At 40.9% G+C, this 22,908-nt stretch overlaps 2 protein-coding genes and 1 pseudogene across 3 annotated transcripts; 1 reads left to right on the top strand and 2 right to left on the bottom strand.

Annotated features, from left to right (window-relative positions):
• Positions 1–3,694: 3,694 nt before the first annotated feature.
• LOC311133658 (high mobility group protein HMG-I/HMG-Y-like) lies at positions 3,695–5,710 on the top strand (the record flags this gene model as incomplete). The annotated part of the gene is made up of 5 exons (XM_084167191.1): positions 3,695–3,796; positions 4,270–4,353; positions 4,549–4,599; positions 4,958–4,996; positions 5,609–5,710. The coding sequence occupies 5 exons, from the start codon at positions 3,695–3,697 to the stop codon at positions 5,708–5,710; spliced, it is 378 nt and encodes a 125-aa protein (XP_084023317.1).
• A 7,172-nt stretch (positions 5,711–12,882) lies between these two features.
• Positions 12,883–20,063, bottom strand: LOC311133599 (uncharacterized protein C3orf18 homolog; annotated as a pseudogene). Its single transcript has 5 exons — positions 19,986–20,063; positions 15,945–16,433; positions 15,790–15,815; positions 15,498–15,624; positions 12,883–12,963 (listed from the first exon to the last, which is right to left on the bottom strand). The product of its transcript is annotated as an uncharacterized protein C3orf18 homolog (transcript).
• On the bottom strand, positions 19,982–21,261 carry LOC311133429 (calglandulin-like; the record flags this gene model as incomplete). The annotated part of the gene is made up of 3 exons (XM_084166921.1): positions 19,982–20,130; positions 20,772–20,945; positions 21,243–21,261. The coding sequence occupies 3 exons, from the start codon at positions 21,259–21,261 to the stop codon at positions 19,982–19,984; spliced, it is 342 nt and encodes a 113-aa protein (XP_084023047.1).
• Positions 21,262–22,908: the final 1,647 nt, after the last annotated feature.

Raw genomic sequence — 22,908 nt, 5'->3', positions numbered from 1 at the left:
TTTAAGAATGTGAAATGTCAGAATAATAGTAGAGAAAATGATTTATTTCAGCTTTTATTTCTTTCATCACATTCCCAGTGGGTCAGAAGTTTACATACACTCAATTAGTATTTAGTAGCATTGCCTTTAAATTGTTTAACTTGGGTCAAACGTTTCGGGTAGCCTTCCACAAGCTTCCCACAATAAGTTGGGTGAATTTTGGCCCATTCCTCCTGACAGAGCTGGTGTAACTGAGTCAGGTTTGTAGGCCTCCTTGCTCGCACATGCTTTTTCAGTTCTGCCCACACATTTTCTATAGGATTGAGGTCAGGGCTTTGTGATGGCCACTCCAATACCTTGACTTTGTTGTCCTTAAGACATTTTGCCACAACTTTGGAAGTATGCTTGGGGTCATTGTCCATTTGGAAGACCCATTTGCGACCAAGCTTTAACTTCCTGACTGATGTTTTGAGATGTTGCTTCAATATATCCACATAATTTTCCTTCCTCATGATGCCATCTATTTTGTGAAGTGCACCAGTCCCTCCTGCAGCAAAGCACCCCCACAGCATGATGCTACCACCCCTGTGCTTCACGGTTGGGATGGTGTTCTTTGGCTTGCAAGCAACCCCGTGGTACCTTCAGGCGTTTGGAAATTGCTCCCAAGGATGAACCAGACTTGTGTAGGTCTACAATTTTTTTCTGAGGTCTTGGCTGATTTCTTTTGATTTTCCCATGATGTCAAGCAATAAGGCACTGAGTTTGAAGGCAGGACTTGAAATACATCCACAGGTACACCTCCAATTGACTCAAATGATGTCAATTAGCCTATCAGAAGCTTCTAAAGTCATGACATCATTTTCTTGAATTTTCCAAGCTGTTTAAAGGCACAGTCAACTTAGTGTATGTAAACTTCTGACCCACTGGAATTGTGATACAGTGAATTATAAGTGAAATAATCTGTCTGTAAACAATTGTTGGAAAAATTACTTGTGTCATGCACAAAGTAGATGTCCTAACCGACTTGCCAAAACTATAGTTTGTTAACATGAAATGTGTGTAGTGGTTGAAAAACAAGTTTTAATGACTCCAACCTAAGTGTATGTAAACTTCCGACTTCAACTGTATAAAGTACTATATTTTCATTATGCATATGAGTGTTTTCAGGAAGTATTGAATATTTGCCATTTGTTTTAAATGTAGGCCTTTTGTAGAGAATTCTAGGACCTACTATATGTTCATGCTACTGTAAATGTATGATCTGCAGTATCTAGAACTAGAGTAGCCTATATGATGCCTACCACTCACATGTGGGTGGTCCACTGATCAAGGGGCGTGTTCGACTGTTTCACCCCTCTTACCCCCACCGCTCTCCTGGAGCATGCTTTAATAGAGAAAGTATGCAATGTTCATATATGCTCCAGCTCCAACCCCCATCATACTTCAACTGGGGTATTCGTGACTAAACGAGGATACTGCAGACAAAACGTAAGGGATCACCCACAAACAGACTGTGAGATAGAGGAAAGGAGGGAGGGGAAGAAAGAAAGAAAGAAAGAAAGAAAGAAAGAAAGAAAGAAAGAAAGAAAGAAAGAAAGAAAGAAAGAAAGAAAGGAGACAGTGTGTCAGTTTATTCCAAGGTCAACTTTATTCAAGGCGACTATCTGTAAGATAAATACATTTTAAGAATAATATACAGACTGAATAGTAGGCTAAACTTTTCTACAATTCCATTGCGGTTTTTATTAGGTATGCTAACAACAAAACCAACTGGTGGGAGCAAGGTAGGTGAAACATTTATTTTACCTTTATTTTACCTTTCCCATTGTTTAATTTTCTACAATAACATTGTTGCTATTTTGTTGCTCTTCACTCTGATGAATGGGTTACAATCGTGTATTCAGATCATTGAGATCAGATCAAGTAAAATGGTTACCAGCAAACAAACTGCTGTCATTCGATCTGATTCGATATGATTTGCTCTCTCCCTGCATCATCTGTTGCTTGCTTTAAACACATGGCTTTCGCCTTTCGCACCGGTTGTAAGGTAAAATCAACGACTACATACAGACTATGTAGGCCTAATAATTATGTAGAATTAATTAAATATCGTAATTAAACATTTATTGACGATGCAGTGTTGGACTACGAGGCTAGCTAGGCTATAACAGATGAAAATGAACTAATAGTTGACTTTTGTCTGGCGTGATCTACCGTGCTTAATAGTCCTGCTCCATTGGACACCATACCACTGCTCTAACCTATAGGCTATGTTATGGCGGTAAGTGGCGCCTTTTCGATCAACTATACCTAATTTGTTTAATATCCAAAGTGAAAGTTTAAAAGTCTTACATAAGGGGATGTGACAACTTGAATGTAGTCTGCTGCGACACATTTTGGTAGTTTTAAAAGAATGCACAGAATGTGGTTTTATGGTTGCAATTACCGCCCATATGGAAGAAATACACTCAGTCCTTGTTCACCGCCAAAAACATAGTTAAACGAATCGTCTCCTGCTATGCAAAACTATTTGTTCATATAGCCTACTTCACGTGTGTTTAGAAACATTGTAGCCTACTCCTACGGATAGACACAATTCCAGCTCCCAACATCCTGCTTTGATGCAGCTGTTGGTAAAGAAAGTTATATCGTATCAATGCAACACAGAGGATAGGTCTCATTTTTGTTGCATTTTTTATTGGTCTGTGCATGACCTTGACCTTGAAATGTTGATTCTGCTCTACACTTTTCCATGGGATAATCAGCCAAAATTAACAACAAAATGAATGAATTAAGGAATGAAGAACAGAATTACTATTATTATTCAAATCAATTGTGTGTGTCATTTACTCTCTCTACTCTGCATTTAGAGTATAAATTAGTTTTTAGTTATTAGGGAAATGAACAAAAGTAGCTACTCTGTGTAGCAGCAAATTGTTTAGCACAGAATTTTTGCCTCCAGTATAAGTATGCAAAGTGCAGAGAAGACTTGATTTGATTTGGAAGGTGATATTTGATTCGAGGCCTATCTGAGCTCAAGTGATGAGTACAAAGTAGCTGAGGAGCCCATGCTGATAGCACTGTATACTCACATCCTCTTAACAAATTTGCATATAGTATAAATATACAGCTACACGGACATGGACAACCAATAGTAACCAGTAGTAACAGGTAGGGACTGGATATAGGATGGGTCAGATCTCAACATTGGATGTGATATTGAGTTGTGAATATCTGTGCTACTTATGGTTACTGCAGGCTGAGCTCACGTTTCCCCATGTATGCCAAACCCCTGTCTGTGTCCAGTGAACCTGTAATGGCCGTTGCCAAGGTTTATATTAAGCAGTTCTCAGGCTTGTTGGTGACTGACTGCAAGACGAAAGCAGTGTGGTCTTTCATTATAATTTTATGAGGTGCAGAGAGAAAGGGGGGAAAGTGTGTTTGTATTAACTTGTCCAGCCCCCAGTCACATTGGTACATACACAGATTATGCACAATAGTATGCACATGTATAGTATAAACTGTTTACATCTTCAGTAGGCCTACTAGAAAGATATTGCGCAACAGAGACTACCTAACCTGAAACCCCCTTTTACTTCCCAGGTACCAATCACGGCTAAGTCTGCCCCTCTCTAACCCTCTCTCCCCTGAGGCCTGAGCTCTGGGCTTCCAAGCCCACATACCCCTTTCACTTCGCTGGTGGACAGACACAGGGATGAGCAACAGCGGGACCAAGGAGCCGTCACCAGGAGTGGCCCTATCACCTACCTCCACACCTCCACGCAGGGGCCGGGGACGCCCACGGAAACAACAGCAGGTTGGATCTCCACATCAACACCTCACTCATTACACTGTATAGGACTCTATATGACACATTAACATTACAACTAAAATATAACACCCGACTAACCGGTGCCTCCGCACATTGACTCTGTCCAGGTACCTCCTGTATATAGCCTCCCTACTGTTATTTTATTTTACTGCTGCTCTTTAATTATTTGCTATTTTTATTTTTTACTTATCTATTTTTTACTTATCTATTTTTTTATTTTCTTAAAACTGGATTGTTGGTTAAGGGCTTGTAAGCATTTCACTGTAAGGTCTACACTTGTTGTATTTGGCGCATGTGGCAAATAACATTTGATTTGATTTGATTTGATCACAAGCAACAACTCAAAATGCTCATTTGAACAACTGTGGTGGTGTGGAGTACGGCTGTTTTTGCTGTGGATAGAGTCAGAGTGACACCAACCATATGGCAGTTCCTTATTTTGCTCTTGCTCTCCCCAGGAGCCCACTGGCCCCCCAACCCCAAAGAGGCCCAGAGGACGACCCAGAGGAAGCAAGAACAAAGGGCCTCGTGCCACACCCAAGGTATGATCATCCTCTCATGTTCATGTATATAGGTATTATGAAATATGCACAATAAAAATAAAGTGTCCAACTAGGCACAGGAGCTGAACAGAAAATAACAATTGTAGGAATACAGTTGTGAGTAGACATTGCCTTATGTCTATATAATAAACAATACAATATTCTCTGCTTTATCCTCCATCCTTTCTGTGTCAGAAAGTAGAGCCAGTCGGGGAGAGAAGACCTCGGGGCCGGCCAAGGAAATGGGTATGGGACAAACACAGACACTCACTCATGCACACAAATGTAATGAAGCCTACTGATATGTATCTCAAATGTGTCTAGACTCCTATCTCTCTTCATAATCTGGGGATGTATAACTCCTTAAGGGCAGTAGGGCCCTCTGTTTTTCCTGATTGATGTCATTGATTGGCAGGAGGAGCATCCCCTCACCTGGTGTCCTAGGTATAAATTAGCCACGGATTACAAGACAAACATTGCACCACTTCACAATTAAAGTTGTCCACCGCTGAAATATGCAATGGAGAGTTTTACTGATTCATAGAACAACCTTCCTCCAATGTTTTATCTCTTCTCCTTCTGTCACTTTTATTCTTCTCCACAGCCCCAGAAAGTAGTTCAAGAAGTAATCCAGGAACAGCAGGTAAGAGATATTGTTAGTACAGCATAATAGGTCATATTATGTGTTTTTCTAAAACGGTTCCTCTTACTTATTGTACTTGAGCACTACTTTCATGGAGGTGAATATAGGCCTGAGCTAAAGTGGAGTGCATGAGAAACTTCCGTTCATACAGCACCTTCTTTCAGAGAATCAACAGATTACACCAACGCTGGCACAAAAAGAGGCCAATGTCACTCAACATCCTCATCCATCTTATCACAGATTTCACTGCAAAACCGAGTTTCAAAGAAGTTAAAACACATTAAGAACTGAAACCGTTAGACAGACTCCATCTTTCAGACACAGAGAAGGGGTAGGGGAAGGATGAGTCAGTGCTGAGAGGGGAAGCCTGATATAACTGCTCTCTTCCCCTGTCGTCTTGGTTTCCTGACATAACCGTCTTCTCCCTAGCATTTCTTGGTCTCACAGCCAGACCTATTTCCCCACATGTACAGAATCACTCATTTACACACTCATACAATTATATCATTACTCATTACACACACACGAACACTCATGCACGTACGCAAGCACTCTCTCTCGCTCTCCCTCACACACACACACTAATGTCTGTATTTTTGTGTCTTGTCACAGGGTCCTTCAGAAGAAACTGAAGGCCCCTCACAGACACGGTCTCTGCCCACTGAGGCTTCACCATCTCAGGCTCCAGCCCAGGAAGAGGCAGAGGGGGAATAGACAATGTGCCACAAAACTACCTCAAGGTTTGGGCAGAGACAAAGAGGTGTACAATCCAACCTCCATTCCAAAACAACAGATAATAACCCTGCTTTGTAGAACAATAGGCCTGACTGGGTTATTGTGCCTGGAGTCTGTCCAGAGCTGTGGCTGGGTCAATGATGGACATAGCTTTGGTCAGTTGATTGATTACATAGGATTTGGTCAATGGGTATTCAGAGATTGGTTGATGTGGTGTGTGTGTGCGTGCGTGTGCATGCGTGCGTATGTGTTTGTGGTGTTAATCATGGTGGCATGGTGGGGAGGGGGTTTTTAAAAAATGATGCTGCTGTCATCAAATTGTACTGACATTTCAAAACACATTACTGGTTCAAGATTCATGACCCTTTTGTCACACAGGAGCTCGACTCAAACGTAATTGTCTGTCCTGATTGTGAAGAAACATGGGGATATTTTGTTAGATATACATTGGAATGGGAATACATTAACATGAACAGAATGAAGTCTGAACTCAACAGTGACATGACATCTCATCACGCTCAGCTTTTGTTTGTACTACATTGCTCTAACCACACTCATTAAAACCTTAGGGGGCCATACTTGCGAACATTAGAACAAGTTTAAGTTTAAGCATCAGCCAATTTAAATCGTTGACGTAGTTGGATATGATCAAATGCTACATGTTAGCTGTTCCCATTACATAACCTGGCACATTTAGCCCTATGCTAACCTCACCAGGTGGCAGTGATTATTTCCTGTAACAAATTCCGCATCTGCCTATCAAATAACTTAAACTTTTTCTATACAAACCAATGGCATTTCTTAAAATAGGTGACCTTGCCCAGAGGGATATATTTAAACCTCCAAATTCAAGGTTTACTTTTGTTCCCCTTCATTTGGTCTCAAATGTAGAGTGACAATATTGCATGAACATCGCATCCTTGACTAGGCTACTTACTAGCGTTACGTTAGACAAAGCTTGTTTTCGCATATATATAACAAAATCTTATGTTTTCCTTATCCGTGTCATCAAGGCAAAGGGTGGTTATTTGAAGAATCTCAAATCTCAAATATATTTTGATTTGTTTAACACTTTTTTGGTTACTACATGATTACATACAGTGAGGGAAAAAAGTATTTGATCCCCTGCTGATTTTGTACGTTTGCCCACTGACAAAGATATGATCAGTCTATAGTTTTAATGGTAGGTTTATTTGAACAGTGAGAGACAGAATAACAACAAAAAAATCCAGAAAAACGCATGTCAAAAATGTTATAAATTGATTTGCATTTTAATGAGGGAAATAAGTATTTGACCCCCTCTCAGTCAGAAAGATTTCTGGCTCCCAGGTGTCTTTTATACAGGTAATGAGCTGAGATTAGGAGCACACTCTTAAAGGGAGTGCTCCTAATCTCAGCTTGTTACCTGTATAAAAGACACCTGTCCACAGAAGCAATCAATCAATCAGATTCCAAACTCTCCACCATGTCCAAGAACAAAGAGCTCTCCAAGGATGTCAGGGACAAGATTGTATACCTACACAAGGCTGGAATGGGCTACAAGACCATCGCCAAGCAGCTTGGTGAGAAGGTGACAACAGTTGGTGCGATTATTCGCAAATGGAAGAAACAGAAAATAACTGTCAATCTCCCTCGGCCTGGGGCTCCATGCAAATTCTCACCTCGTGGAGTTGCAATGATCATGAGAACGGTGAGGAATCAGCCCAGAACTACATGGGAGGATCTTGTCAATGATCTCAAGGCAGCTGGGACCATAGTCACCAAGAAAACAATTGGTAACACACTACGCCGTGAAGGACTGAAATCCTGCAGCGCCCGCATGGTCCCTCTGTTCAAGAAAGCACATATACAGGCCCGTCTGAAGTGAACATCTGAATAATTCAGAGGAGAACTGGGTGAAAGTGTTGTGGTCAGATGAGACCAAAATCGAGCTCTTTGGCATCAACTCAACTTACCGTGTTTGGAGGAGGAGGAATGCTGCCTATGACCCCAAGAACACCATCCCCACCGTCAAACATGGAGGTGGAAACATTATGCTTTGGGGGTGTTTTTCTGCTAAGGGGACAGGACAACTTCACCGCATCAAAGGAACGATGGACGGGGCCATGTACCGTCAAATCTGGGGTGAGAACCTCCTTCCCTCAGCCAGGGCATTGAAAATGGGTCGTGGATGGGTATTCCAGCATGACAATGACCCAGAACACACGGCCAAGGCAACAAAGGAGTGGCTCAAGAAGAAGCACATTACGGTCCTGGAGTGGCCTAGCCAGTCTCCAGACCTTAATCCCATAGAAAATCTGTGGAGGGAGCTGAAGGTTCGAGTTGCCAAACGTCAGCCTCGAAACCTTAATGACTTGGAGAAGATCTGCAAAGAGGAGTGGAACAAAATCCCTCCTGAGATGTGTGCAAACCTAGTGGCCAACTACAAGAAACATCTGACCTCTGTGATTGCCAACAAGGGTTTTGCCACCAAGTACTAAGTCATGTTTTGCAGAGGGGTCAAATACTTATTTCCCTCATTAAAATGCAAATCAATTTATAACATTTTTGACATGCGTTTTTCTGGATTTTTGTTGTTGTTATTCTGTCTCTCACTGTTCAAATAAACCTACCATTAAAATTATAGACTGATCATGTCTTTGTCAGTGGGCAAACGTACAAAATCAGCAGGGGATCAAATACTTTTTTCCCTCACTGTATGTGTTATTTCATAGTTTTGATGTCTTCACTATTATTCTACAATGTAGAAAATAGTAAAAAATAAAGAAAAACCCTTGAATGAGTAGGTGTTCTAAAACTTTTTACCGGTAGTGTACATCCATGTGCTTTTACGGAGAAAATATAAAGGAGGTCTATGCAACATTTAAGTTTATCGTACATCGTAAAAAAAAAACGATATAGAACTTTCAAAATATATAAAGTATCACAGTATGATGTGTTCTGAAAAACACATCATACTGAGACACTTTCTCTATTTTTTAAGTTCTTTATCTTGAAAACTTGATTGCTGACATCAACAGTGGACTAATGAAAAAAATACCAAAATATAGTTTTTGAGTGGAATTTTCCTTTAATAATACACATATAATGTTGTACATGTAAGTGTAGCCTTTTTAAGTGGTGTTTTTGGTCTAACAGTAACGTTATACTATGATATTATATTTGGTATGTTAGGCCTATGTAAAATACTAATTGATAATTAAATGTCTTGCGAGACACTGATTCAGCTTTGATCCAAACTTTATTAAACAAGCACCATTCTGGGAAGTGGTGGAGCGCCGTTCTGGCACTGGCAGCACCAAACCCATGTGTAGCAGTACTCCAAAAAGCTCCTCATTAAATATATTTGTAATCTTCATTTACAAGGTTCTGGCTGCACTTCCCTTCGCAACACACTATCACAATAAATGTAATTCTACATTTCAAAGGAAAAAACATTATCTCACCTGGGATTCGAACTTGCTGCAAACAGCAAATAGTACCAGGAGCAAGGCTGGCTAAACTGTGAGCTAATTGTCTACTTGACATTACTTGTATGTTTTAGTAGCATTGAATAGCAGATACTGCCATTTGACTTCTGTTAAGAATAGCAGATCCTGCCATTTGACTTCTGTTAAGGACGCTTCCATGAACAAGTGTTGGATCATGTCCAAATACCTATTTTAATTAGCTGATATGGAATTTGAACCAGGATATAATCACAGCCACCTGGTGAGCTTAGCATGTGCCAGGTCATGTCATGGGAACAGCTAACATGTAGCCTTTGATCACGTACAACTACGTCAACTATTTGAATTGGCTGATGCTTAAACTAAAACGTAAACTTTTTCTAATGTTCACAAGTATGGCCCCCAGGTATTTATGCCTTAATATAGCTATGCACATTATTCAGGTGTGATTCATGTGTCATTCTACTCAGTTATGATATTATTCTATTTTTATTGTGTATTTCTGATCTGTTTTTGACATTCACAATATTACTTGACACACATAAACCTCAAAACCTTAACTCACCTCAGTTCCTTTGCCTTTCAGTCTACCTCAGTCACAGAAAAGCAGAGGAGAACACTTTATAGTCTCTCCCCATACCAAAAAACTAATGAACGTACACACACCTACTCAGGACAATCCCATACACACTGTACCCACTAGCCTCACACTCTCACTTCCACTTCCATGCTGACTGACTCTTTAAGCGGGTCCCAGCAGCAGCTTTTAGTGCTAATGCTCTGATTAAATATCTGACATAAGACTTGGGGCTAGATTCTATCAGATCCGTGCTACATCCACATAGCGGTTGTTTTGGCGTTGTTGGAGGTGGAACTGTGTTAGAGCTGTCAAATCCACAAGCTGCTCCTTGAGTTACCTTATCGCGGACACTGCCATTGGATGCAATGAAAGCACACCCGACTTTATATCCAACAAATCCCATGCAGTCACATTAGAAGTTCATGCAGCCGCGTTTTACAAGTTCAAACACTTGAATGCATAATGTTCTATTGTCTAGCCTACACCTCAATTAGACTGATAGGCTATTAATCCCCCCATCCAAATGAACATGAAAACATGCATTAGCCTGTCATTAGTTCTATCATGGATAGAGCCTACACTTTCTATCTCCGTTTTGGACTTCTAACGCGGTAGGGATCATAAGGAAGGAAGTGGTTGGTGACACACAAGAGTAGCCACTCACCGATTAGTCAGCTCATACCGCAGTTATACTGTACCTCTAACACTGCCAAAACATCCCCTATGCGGATGTCGGCCAACGTGGGTTAACACTTGATCTGATTGAATCGAGGTCTTGGTCTATCTACCTGGGTTCAAAATGACTCAATATTTTACTGTTTACTGTAGTTGGTTATTTACTCATGATTTACTCATGACTAAAAATGGTTATATCACAACCTCTGTGAGCCCTTACATTTTTCTCTCTACACTTTTTACGTGAAATACAATTTCATCATTATTTCATGTCAAGCTTTCACTTTCACACTACAGATGTGTTGGATTAACAATCATAACATTAGATGAACTGATGTCAGTGAAGTGTGAGACATTAAAAATAGTGAGATAAAAGTTAACATTTTGTTTTGGATCTTACTGTAATATATTTCTGGAGTGCGTGGACTTGTCCACATGCAATCTTTTTCTAGGGAAAGTCCAAGCGTTTCGTTTTCTGTCAGTTGCAAGGTAGTATGTCTGTGAGTATTTTCCAACCTAGACTCTGTTTTTCTCTTCTTACGTCACCTGTTTGGATGGCATCACTGTTTGCCCTGTGGACTACCTCTGAAATGAGTCTGCTTTGGCCCTCAGAGGGGTGACTGACTGGTTTTTAGCTTTGCTTGTCCCTTGCGATCTTATGATAGCTATGGAACAAATATATCAAAAGGTCCACTCATCTCACTCTGTTCATAACAGCATACTGTATACAGATGTAGGATCTTAATTTGATCACTCTTTTGTTGCTGAGAATTTTCCTGCCCTGCAGGAAATGCAAACTTTTAGTATATTTGAGGTTTAAAAAGGCTTCTAACGTTTGTAATTTCCACTTTGAAATTTCAGACTTGATTTGCCCTAATGAAAAATGTATCAACCCTTACAAAAATGTCCATAAATTTTTATCCACATAATAATTCACATTTCCTGTTGCTGCAAGATTATTTTCCTGCTGTAGCAAACTGGATCAAATTAAGATCCTACATCTGTAGGTAAATCAACCCAAAGTACTGTACTATGTCAGTAAGAGTGCCTCCTAACCTAACCACAGTCATACCTCAGCAATGTCAGGATAGCCACTATCTATATTATAATGACAGTGTTGCTTTATATGAGCTTACTGATATTGATATATTCAGTATAAATATTTTAGGAGTTTATTTCATGTACTTGTTGTTATGCTTTATGTATGAGGGTTTTTAAATATTGAATAGAGTAGTTAGGTTCTCTTATCTTGTAACATCTCCAGTTTTAAGCTGTTTTGTGTTTGCGATCTATCAAAAAGTCTCCCTTTTCATTTTAGTCTTTCATATATTGTATGATATGATTTATTTTTATTTCAAGCCATTTTAACTTGAATACACAACTCAAAAGGCTGTTTTCTAGTTTGCCTCTGATCTGTCTCGCTTCATTGTGTGTTTGCATGAGTATAAAGATGCTACTTGGTCTGTCTGTTACCAATAAAAGGATCACGTTTGTTTGTCATGTATTCATCAACAAATTGTAGCACAATAAGTGGTCGTCAAAATACTGTGGCTTAAATACTCTATGTTTTAGTGTATAGAAACCAATGCAGCTACTTTTTTACTTGTTATTGAGGAAACACACTACTAGTAATACTTTGAGGGCAAAGGGAGAGTTCACATAGAGGCGGAAGTGCTGAAGGACACATTTTGGACGTGTGGGGGTACACAGTATAGTAGTGAACACTAGCTGGGTTACAGTTCCCCAGGCATTGTCCTGCAGCAGTAATGGTCCTCTAGATCTCCTGATGTTTTGTTCTAGTTTTCCAATGTGAAGAACGTCCATCCCCTTGTTGGTCCATGTCTCTAGTCCACCACCATTATGGAAGCAGTTCAACATTTTGCAAAACCGTTTTATAGGAATCACTTGTCAAATGTGGTTGTCTACATTTAGCAGCAAAATACGAACATGTGGAAATAAATAATACATTCTAGACAAAGTTTTCATTAGAGAAGGATGTTGAAGTTCCAGTTCTGCCACCAATATCAGGTTGCAGTTGTAAATGAGAACTTGTTCTCAACTGGCTTACCTGGTTAAATAAAGGTGAAAAAACAACATTACTACAGAGAAAGAGAGCGATCCAACAATGCACCACACTTGGAAGTATTTGTGCAACAAATAACAACCAGTGCAAAATCATTATTCACATAATTTCCCCATATATCCCACCATAGTCACTGAAGACAAGTTATGAACTGTAGACAATGTGGAATTATGAAAATAAGACAACGCTACAACTAAAACATCAGAATTCCCTTATAGCCCACCCTGGAAAACATCCTCCAAACATCCGTATGTTTCCATGGCCTTCAATACAGTTTTCCTTTCTTTCCTGAGCGACAGATCTCCATGATGGGACAGCTTGTCCCCACTCCCCCCCAGTCTCCTCTCATGCATGGAAGACTCTGTTATGCATTGAGAACGTTGGCTACGTCTGTGAAGACCAGGCGACTGGGCCTCTGCGTCATCCCCTGGGAGGTCGTGAGAGTCTACGGGGGGGTGGGGGGGGGTGGGGGGTACAAAACGGTATAACTGTGAGACATGAGACACCATATTACTTTGTACTGCCATGGTCATAAGCAGTTATATCAACTGTTTTTTATTTATATTTTGTAACCAATGAATAATGAATCTGCCACTCCTATGACTGCTTATAACATCTGTTTTAGTGATGTAGCGTTAGGAACAAAGAAAGGGATGGGAAAGTGAATCAATTACTTATATACACTACCAGTCAAAAGTTTGGGGTCACTTAGAAATGTCCTAGTTTTCCATGAAAACATACATGAAATGAGTTTGAATAGGAAATGTAGTCATTGACAAGGTTAGAAATAATGATTTTTAATTGAAATAACAATTGTGTCCTTAACTTTGCTTTCGTCAAATAATCCTCCATTTGCAGCAATTACAGCCTTGCAGACCTTTGGCATTCTAGTTGTCAATTTGTTGAGGTAATCTGAAGAGATTTCACCCCATGTTTCCTGAAGCACCTCCCACAAATTGGATTGGCTTGATGGGCATTTCTTACGTACTATACGGTCAAGCTGCTACCACAACAGCTCAATAGGGTTGAGATCCGGTGACTGTGCTGGCCACTCCATTATAGACAGAATACCAGCTGACTACTTCTTCCCTAAATAGTTATTGCATAGTTTGGAGCTGTGCTTTGGGTCATTGTCCAGTTGTAGGAGGAAATTGGCTCCAACCAAGCGCCGTCCACAGGGTATGGCATGGCGTTGCAAAATGGAGTGATAGCGTTCCTTCTTCAAGATCCCTTTTACCCTGTACAAATCTCCCACTTTACCACCACCAAAGCACCCCCAGACCATCTCATTGCCTCCACCATGCTTGACAGATGGCATCAAGCACTCCTCCAGCATCTTTTCATTTGGTCTGTGTCTCACAAATGTTCCTCTTTGTGATCCGAACACCTCAAACTTCGATTTGTTTGTCCATAACACTTTATTCTAATCTTCCTCTATCCAGTGTCTGTGTTCTTTTGCCCATCTTAATCTTTTATTTTAATTGGCCAGTCTGAGATATGGCTTTTTCTTTGCAACTCTGCCTAGAAGGTCAGCATCCCGGAGTCGCCTCTTCACTGTTGACGTTGAGACTGGTGTTTTGCGGGTACTATTTAATGAAGCTGCCAGTTGAGGACCTGTGAGGCGTCTGTTTCTCAAACTAGACACTCTAATGTATTTGTCCTCTTGCTCAGTTGTGCACCGGGGCCTCCCACTCCTCTTTCTATTCTGGTTAGAGCAAGTTTGCGCTGTTCTGTGAAGGGAGTAGTACACAGCGTTGTACGAGATCTTCAGTTTCTTGGCAATTTCTCGCATGGAATAGCCTTCATTTCTCAGAACAAGAATAGACTGACGAGTTTCAGAAGAAAGTTATTTGTTTCTGGCCATTTTGAGCCTGTAATCGAACCCACAATTGCTGATGCTCCAGATACTCAACTAGTCTCAAGAAGGCCAGTTTTATTGCTTCTTTAATCAGCACAACAGTTTTCAGCTGTGCTAACATAATTTCAAAAGGGTTATCTAATGATCAATTAGCCTTTTAAAATGATAAACTTGGATTAGCAAACACAACGTGCCATTGGAACACAGGACTGATGGTTGCTGATAATGGGCCTCTGTACGCCTATGTCGATATTCCATAAAAAATCAGCCATTTCCAGCTACAATAGCCATTTACAACATTAACAATGTCTAGACTGTATTTCTGATCAATTTGATGTTATTTTAATGGACAAAAAAATTGCGTTTCTTTCGAAAACAAGTACATTTCTAAGTGACCCCAAACTTTTGAACACATATTGCTATAATCACATACATAGCCTAGTCATGTCAATCACAAGGGGAAAATGAGAACATCAAATATTTTATAAGTACATTACTGAGCAGTGAGATGAGTGATAGGCAGTAATGTAATCAACAACTTGATGGTATTAGGCACACAAAGAAGATGTGAAATGAGGGTATAGGTATGTGTCAGTCTCCGGTGTAGAGGAAAAGGTTGTGCATGTGTGTGTGTACAGGGTACTCTGTTGTAATCTTTGAATTTGTTGTATGTACATGGTGAAGGGTTGTAACACAGCAAGGTCCACACGTAGTATGTAAGTGTTTTGGAAAGGGTAGCTTCATGAAAATACAGCAACAGACAAATTATACTTTACCATTTTTGACTTATTACCATTTTGACTATTGAAAATATAAAGAAAAAATGTAATTAACATGAGTATAAAATAGCAACTGGTAATGTAAGCACTTACAAAGCTCTGTAAGAGAAAATTATATAATCCTGTGGGCCAACATATTTAGGAATCCAACCAACGATCAGATCCAGTAAGGTAACTGTGGATCAGTGAACAATAGATCCCTGTAGGTGATTAAAGATGAGTCTGAACATAATGTAACTGTTAAGACTTCTGTAGATCATCGTAGATCTACAGTAGATGATCAGTATCATTGAACAGGGGAGTGCAGCCACAGCACTGCTTCAGGCCTGTAGTGTATAGTACCTTGTTATTGGGTCCTGTGAGGTTGCCGTCACGGTTGTGGTCCAGTAGCTCCTGTTCCAGGTCATCCTGTTCCTCTGCCGGGTCAAAGTTATACATGGGCATCAGCTGGTGCCTCAGCTTCTCCAGTCTGGACAGTGAACACAGGGCAGATGGCAGGAGGAAAGAAATGGTTAGAAACACACATTACTGACAGTTCTCTCAATGCTATGATTATTTGGATATGCATGAAGGGCAGCCCTCCCTTTCACAAATCTGGCTGATAACTTGAACTCTTATACTTAAATTTCCTCACCTCTTCCGTTTCCTGATATACAGCATCTGGGATGGGAGACATGGTGGGGCACAGGGAGACAGATTGTTAATTAGATAAAAAGGACAAAAGCAACTTGTTCATAATGTACACTGTCATGACAAACTAGGTAGTGACTAAAGCGATTGCTTTCGTACCATGACCAATGCCAGGCCAATGACAGTGATGATGCCAAAGGGCACCAGCACCATGCCCATCCCAGAGCCCTCTATCGCCACCTCTGGCAGCTTGGTGGCATTGAAGCTTGTCTCATTGGTTGTTGTTATAGTAATGGTAGTGGTCATGAATGTTGTTCTGGATGCAGTGACATTGTCCCGTTCCATCCTCGCGTCCGTGGTAATGCCGAGGAGGGAGGTCATGGAGGTGGGGGTCATGCTGGAGACAGTGGAGAGAAAGCTAGCGGTGGTCTTGGCCATGGTCGCATCCATGGTTTCAGCTGAGAGGAAACAGAGGATTGTGGAGAGTTATCTTGTTCCCACGGCTGTGGGTGTCTCAATGTGTCTCTTTTCTGTGTCTCAGTCTCTCATGTGTGTCATAACAGCCACTGGTTGTCTCTCTCTGGACTGAGGTCTGCTGAAGCATTGGGAATGCATTGAGCACACCAGAACACACTCTCCAGGCAGAAACTGAAACAGATAATTTTACACCGTCAGATCGGAAAACAAACATATTATGCACACTACAATAGCATATCATATGGCTCTGGTTTGGTTAGAGGTTGGCTTTGGGTGTGCATGTGTGTGTATGACAGGCCACAAACATCCTTCCTTCCGCAAACGGTTTGGAAAGAGGTTTAGGTGGGTAGCATGTTTGAGGTCTGAGGGACACATACAGTGCATTCGGAAAGTGTTCAGACCCCTTGACTTTTTCCACATTGTTATGTTACAGCCTTTTTCTAAAATGGATTAAAGAAAAACAATTCCTCATCAATCTACACACTATACTCCATAATGACAAAGCAAAAACAGGTTTTTAGAAATGTTTGCAAATGTATTAAAAATAAAAACTGAAATACCTTCTTTACTTTATTGGATATGATTTGGAAAGGCACACACCTGTCTATATAAGGTCCCACAGTTTACAGTGCATGTCAGAGCAAAAACCAAGCCATGAGGTCGAAGGAATTGTCCGTAGAGCTCCGCGACAGGATTGTGTTGAGGCACAAATCTGGGGAAGGGTACCAAAAAATGTCTGGCCGCCTGGCCAAACTGAACAATCGGGTGAGAAGGGCCTTGGTCAGGGAGGTGACCAAGAACCCGATGGTCACTGACAGAGCTCCAGAGTTCCTCTGTGGAGATGGGAGAACCTTCCAGAAGGACAACCATCTCTGCAGCACTCCACCAATCAGGCCTTTATGGTAGAGTGGCCAGACGGAAGCCACTCGTCAGTAAAAGGCACATGACAGCCCGCTTGGAGATTGCCAAAAGGCACCTAAAGGACTCTCAGACCATGAGAAACAAGATTCTCTGGTCTGATGAAACCAAGATTGAACTCTTTGGCCTGAATACCAAGCGTCACGTCTGGAGGAAACCTGGCACCATCCCTACGGTGAAGCATGGTGGTGGCAGTATCATGCTGTGGGGATGTTTTTCAGCGGCAGGGACTGGGAGACTAGTTAGAATTGAGGGAAAGATGAACAGAGCAAAGGACAGAGAGATCCTTGATGAAAACCTGCTCCAGAAGGTTCACCTTCCAACAGGACAACCACCCTAAGCACACAGCCAAGACAATGCAGGAGTGGCTTTGGGACAAGTCTCTGAATGTCCTTGAGTGGCCCAGCCAGAGCCCGGACTTGAACCCGATCTAACATCTCTGGAGAGACCTGAAAATAGCTGTGCAGCGAGGCTCCCCATCCAACCTGACAGAGCTTGAGAGGATCTGCAGAGAATGGGAGAAACTCCCCAAATACAGGTGTGCCAAGCTTGTAGTGTCATACTCAAGAAGACTCAAGGCTGTAATCACTGCCAAATGTGCTTCAACAATGTACTGAGTAAAGGGTCTGAATACTTATGTAAATGTGATATTTACGTTTTATTTTATAAATGTGCAAAAATGTGTAAAAACCTGTTTTTGCTTTGTCATTATGGGGTATTGTGTGTAGATTGGAGAGGGTAAAAAACAATTGAATCCATTTTATAACAAGGCTGTAACGTAACAAAATGTGGAAAAGGGGTCTGAATACGTTCAGAATGCACTGTATGTCAAACAGGATGGGATTTTCATTCTGATTATATAAATAAAGGCAAAGCCTCTGGTCACCTACTGAAATTAGTCAGGTGTGTATCTTGATCTAAAATGCCGACACAAACTGCCACCAAGGTGCATCATCCATAAATACTAAATGCAAAATAATCTTGTCTGTTTTTCACAGTGCTCGTGACATGACTAGAACTTCCCCACGTAAAAGTATGTCTTTGTAGAAGTAGATGAAATCGTATACATAGCATGGTGTTTTGGGCACCAGAAGCAGAGAAAAAAAGTGTCCGAACAAAGCAGATACAATACAGAGGAAAACAAAGCCCCCATACATGCATCACACTGTCTGAGGCAATGTGTCAAAAGGTCTGTCACCTTCTCTGCTAACTTTGCACCCATATGAGAACTGCACGACCACACACAAACACCACCCTTTATATAGTATGTGCTTATGATGATTTATGAAGCATTTATATAGACTTTACAAAGGGCTTGTGAAGGCTTCATTAAGCCTTCATAAGATATAATTAGAGGGTCAATGTATTGAAATGCTGAATTATGCCATGTACATTTTTGGGCACTAGTATGGCAGACATGAGACACCCTCCTATAGTGTCACACAAACCGTGAAAACAAAGACACATGAGCCATCCCGGGTCCCGCACCTCAGAATGCACCTAATGAGGAACATGTGCAGTGCAAGCTCTCAACCAATCAAAACCCAGAGCCAGTCTCAACCTTTGTCACTGTCCAATTAGAGATCAAATACAGTACAAAGAGAGTAAACATAACATTTCCATAATATAACATATTTCTCTCTTATTGTCTTATTCACACCATGAAATGTTGTTGCACATTGATAATTTCTCTGTAAGTCAATGAGTATAAATAAGTTAAGGCCTGGCTTTTAATCCTACCAACGTGACATGCAAGCTCTTGCCTTAAATGCCCTCCCAGATTAGTGGTATATGTTATGTACCTACCTTTCGTCGATGTGGTGGGAGAAGCACTATTAAAAAAAGGAGCCGTAGCAGGCAACAAGATAGAGGAGGGGAAATATCTTAGGGAGAAGGAACGTTTCCCCCTCTCTACCCCTCCTCCTCTTCTGCTTCTCCCTGCTCCTCAGCAGTAACACAGGCAGCCGCTCCACTGACTGAGGGGCTGTTTACAAACAAAACACACTCATTCTCACTGCTGCTCCACTCCATACAAAGCAACCCAACCCCTGGCTGCGTCCAAATAATTATCCGTCTATCTCTCCTTGCCTCCTTAGTTCTGTTCCCCTATCTTTCCCCTTGTTGTGTTTTAGAAAACAGTACAAGCTCCAGGGATGCTGCAACCATAGCCCTGTGATCCAAAGCTCCCATCCCTCCTGTGATAGGTCGGATGGGGTGTAAGCGGCAGCTGCCGTTGGCTCCCTGAGCTGTCCATCTGGCTTTATAGGGATGAGAATGGGATTTATTGGTTGGGCAGACCAGATGCTATCAGGCAGAGAGGGTGGCTGGCCTGGGGAAATTAACCCTTTGATGTCATATCCTCTAAAAGACAAGGGACTGGAGATTCTCAGTGAGGCCAAGGTACTTTCACTCAAGCCCTTTTCATTCATATAGTACCTTTAGGTTGTACAGATTTTTTTGTTGTCATTTATTGGTTGACAGAATGCCAAGAGTGTGCAAAGCTGTCATCAAGGCAAAGGGTGGCTACTTTGAAGAATCTCAAATATAAAATATATTTCGATATGTTTAACACTTTTTTGGTTACTACATGATTCCATGTGTGTTATTTCATAGTTTTGATGTCTTCACTATTATTCTACAATGTAGAAAATAGTAAAAATCAAGAAAAACCCTTGAATGAATGAGTAGGTGTGTCCAAACTTTTGACTGGTACTGTATTTAAGTACATATTGGGGAAGAACATTCTGCAAAAAGGTATCTAAACTGGAACCAAGGCATAGTTTCTGTAGGTATTGTTAGGCTTACTTCAGGGTATTCCACTCAATATATCCCTTGGCCTCTTCGTCAAACACCTTGAAAGCAGCTCGTTGCACAGCATCTTGGCCCTTCGCGCTTTCGTGGACCAATGCCATCAAACCCAGGAAGCTCTCACGGTTAAAAGTACCTTTGCCTGTGATGACACAAAAACAGGTGATAAGTAAGATATTACCACTGGCTATATATAGCTGTGTATAGGAAAACGAATGAGAATTTGACAGCCTTAGTTATACAATTTCTTTGGATGTATTTTGAATAAAAAATAAAGAAGAAAGTTAAGGATGTCTTTAACGTTGTTAGTGGAATCAGTATGTATTAGTACTGGGTGGTAGGGAATGCATTACATTCCTAAAGACAGAGATAAACTAAATGCCTAGAACTGAGTACTAGTTTATCGCAAGTGAATCCCAGTGAAACACTGGCATCTAGTGATGACAAAGAAATCCTACATGTTATGTTACAGTACAATAGTTTTGATTTCTAAGTCTCTCATCCTAAAATTAATCTTCACAGAACAAGTTAATCATTCAACTGTGTGAGAAGAACAGCACCGTTTGATAACATTTTATACAGAATTTGACAGTAGAATACAAGCATTGTAGACATTTTTCGTCAGCTATAAAAGTGAATTGTGCAATACAGCATATCCTTATAATGGTGGATAACATTGTATTAGCTACTAAAATAAATAGTGAGTAAGATCATATATTATGCACATAAAACATATCAATGGTCACATTAAAATGAAGGCCATATTGTGAAAGATATACTCACCATCTTTATCCACATCTTTGGCCATCTGAAGGAGCTCTCTCTTGGTGGGATTGATTCCCATGAAGTTCATCAGTCGCTCCAGCTCCTGTGTCTTCACTGTTCCATTTCCTTCCTCATCAAACATTTCAAAAACACCTTTATACTCAGTGATCTGTTCTTGTGATAAAGCATTTGCTTTAAAAAAAAGGTTGAATAAGAATAACTTTTGATGGAACTGAGAAAAGTTCAATCATCCAAATAGTTTATGTGATGTAGGACTGTAACTAACATGCACTCAGATTAAGAAGTTCAAAGAAAGTACTTAACTACTAAATGTTTACGCTCATGCCCAAGGGTCAGTTTTAAAGAAAATGTAATACGCATAAAATATGAGCCCATGTTGACAAATAGTAGAATCCTACAAATTATAGAAAATAGATTAATTATTTCAAAAGGTTACTCACCATTTTGTTTGGTACTAGAGAAATTGACAGGAGATGTACACCGACATGATTCATAGTGAGACTAAATCTATCTTTGACATTACTCAAGAACCTCTGTTACCCTTTCCCCTGGGTTAGGTATAGAAGGAGACCTTTTATGATACTGTATATAGGGGATGGTCTTATACTTTGTCCAAGAGGAATCTATTCTGTAATTGCTGAAACTACAGTGCCATGAGATTCATCACTAGCACAGGTATACATCTGTTAAATATTACTGATTTCTGGCATGCCATTTGTCAATATAAATCCTTTTGATAATAAAAATGAAACATGAATATGATTAGTTTATAGCGCATTCGGAAAGTATTCAGACCCGTTGACTTTTTCCACATTTTGTTATGTTACAGCCTTATTCTAAAATTGATTAAATTGTTTTTTCCCCCTCAACAATCTATACAAGAAACCCCATAATGACAAAGCAAAAGAGGTTTTTAGACATTTTTGCACATTTATTAAAAATAATTAAAAACGTAAATATCACATTTACATAAGTATTCAGACCCTTTATTCAGTACTTAGTTGAAGGACCTTTGGCAGCGATTACAGCCTGGATATGACGCTACAAGCTTGGCAAACCTGTATTTGGGGAGTTTCTCCCATTCTTCTCTGCAGATCCTCTCATGCTCTGTCAGGTTGGATGGGGAGCGTCGCTGCACAGCTATTTTCAGGTCTCTCTAGAGATGTTTGATCTTGTTCAAGTCCGGGCTCTGGCTGGGCCACTAAATGACATTCAGAGACTTGTCCCGAAGCCACTCCTGTGTTGTCTTGGCTGTGTGCTTAGGGTCGTTGTCCTGTTGGAAGGTGAACCTTCGCCACAGTATGAGGTCCTGAGCACTCTGGAGCAGGTTTTCATCAAGGATCTCTCTGTACTTGTGAGAGTCCTTTAGGTGCCTTTTGGCAAACTTCAAGCGGGCTGTGCCTTTTACTGAGGAGTGGCTTCCACAGCATGATACTGCCACCACCATGCTTCACCGTAGGGATGGTGCCAGGTTTCCACCAGACGTGACGCTTGGTATTCAGGCCAAAGAGTTCAATCTTGGTTTCATCAGACCAGAGAATCTTGTTTCTCATGGTCTGAGGGTCCTTTAGGTGCCTTTTGGCAAACTCCAAGCGGGCTGTACATTTTACTGAGGAGTGGCTTCCGTCTGGCCACTCTACCATAAAGGCCTGATTGGTGGAGTGCTGCAGAGATGGTTATCCTTCTGGAAGGTTCTCCCATCTCCACAGAGGAACTCTGGAGCTCTGTCAGAGTGACCATCGGGTTCTTGGTCACCTCCCTGACCAAGGCCCTTCTCCCCCGATTACTCAGTTTGGCCGGGCGGCCAGCTCTAGGAAGAGTCTTGGTGGTTCCAAACTTGTTCCATTTAAGAATGATGGAGGCCACTGTGTTCTTGGGGACCTTCAATGCTGCAGACATTTTTTGGTACCCTTCCCCAGATCTGTGCCTCGACACAATCCTGTCTCGGGGCTCTACGGACAATTCCTTCGACCTCATGGCTTGGTTTTTGCTCTGACATGCACTGTCAACTGTGGGAGCTTATATAGATGTGTGTGCCTTTCCAAATCATGTCAAATCAATTGAATTTACCACAGGTGGACTCCAATCAAGTTTTAGAAACATCTCAAGGATGATCAATGGAAACAGGATGCAC

This window comes from Coregonus lavaretus, assembly GCF_964263955.1.
Source record: "Coregonus lavaretus genome assembly, chromosome: 8".
Lineage (NCBI taxonomy): Eukaryota > Metazoa > Chordata > Actinopteri > Salmoniformes > Salmonidae > Coregonus > Coregonus lavaretus.
This window is presented reverse-complemented; position numbering and strand designations above follow the sequence as displayed.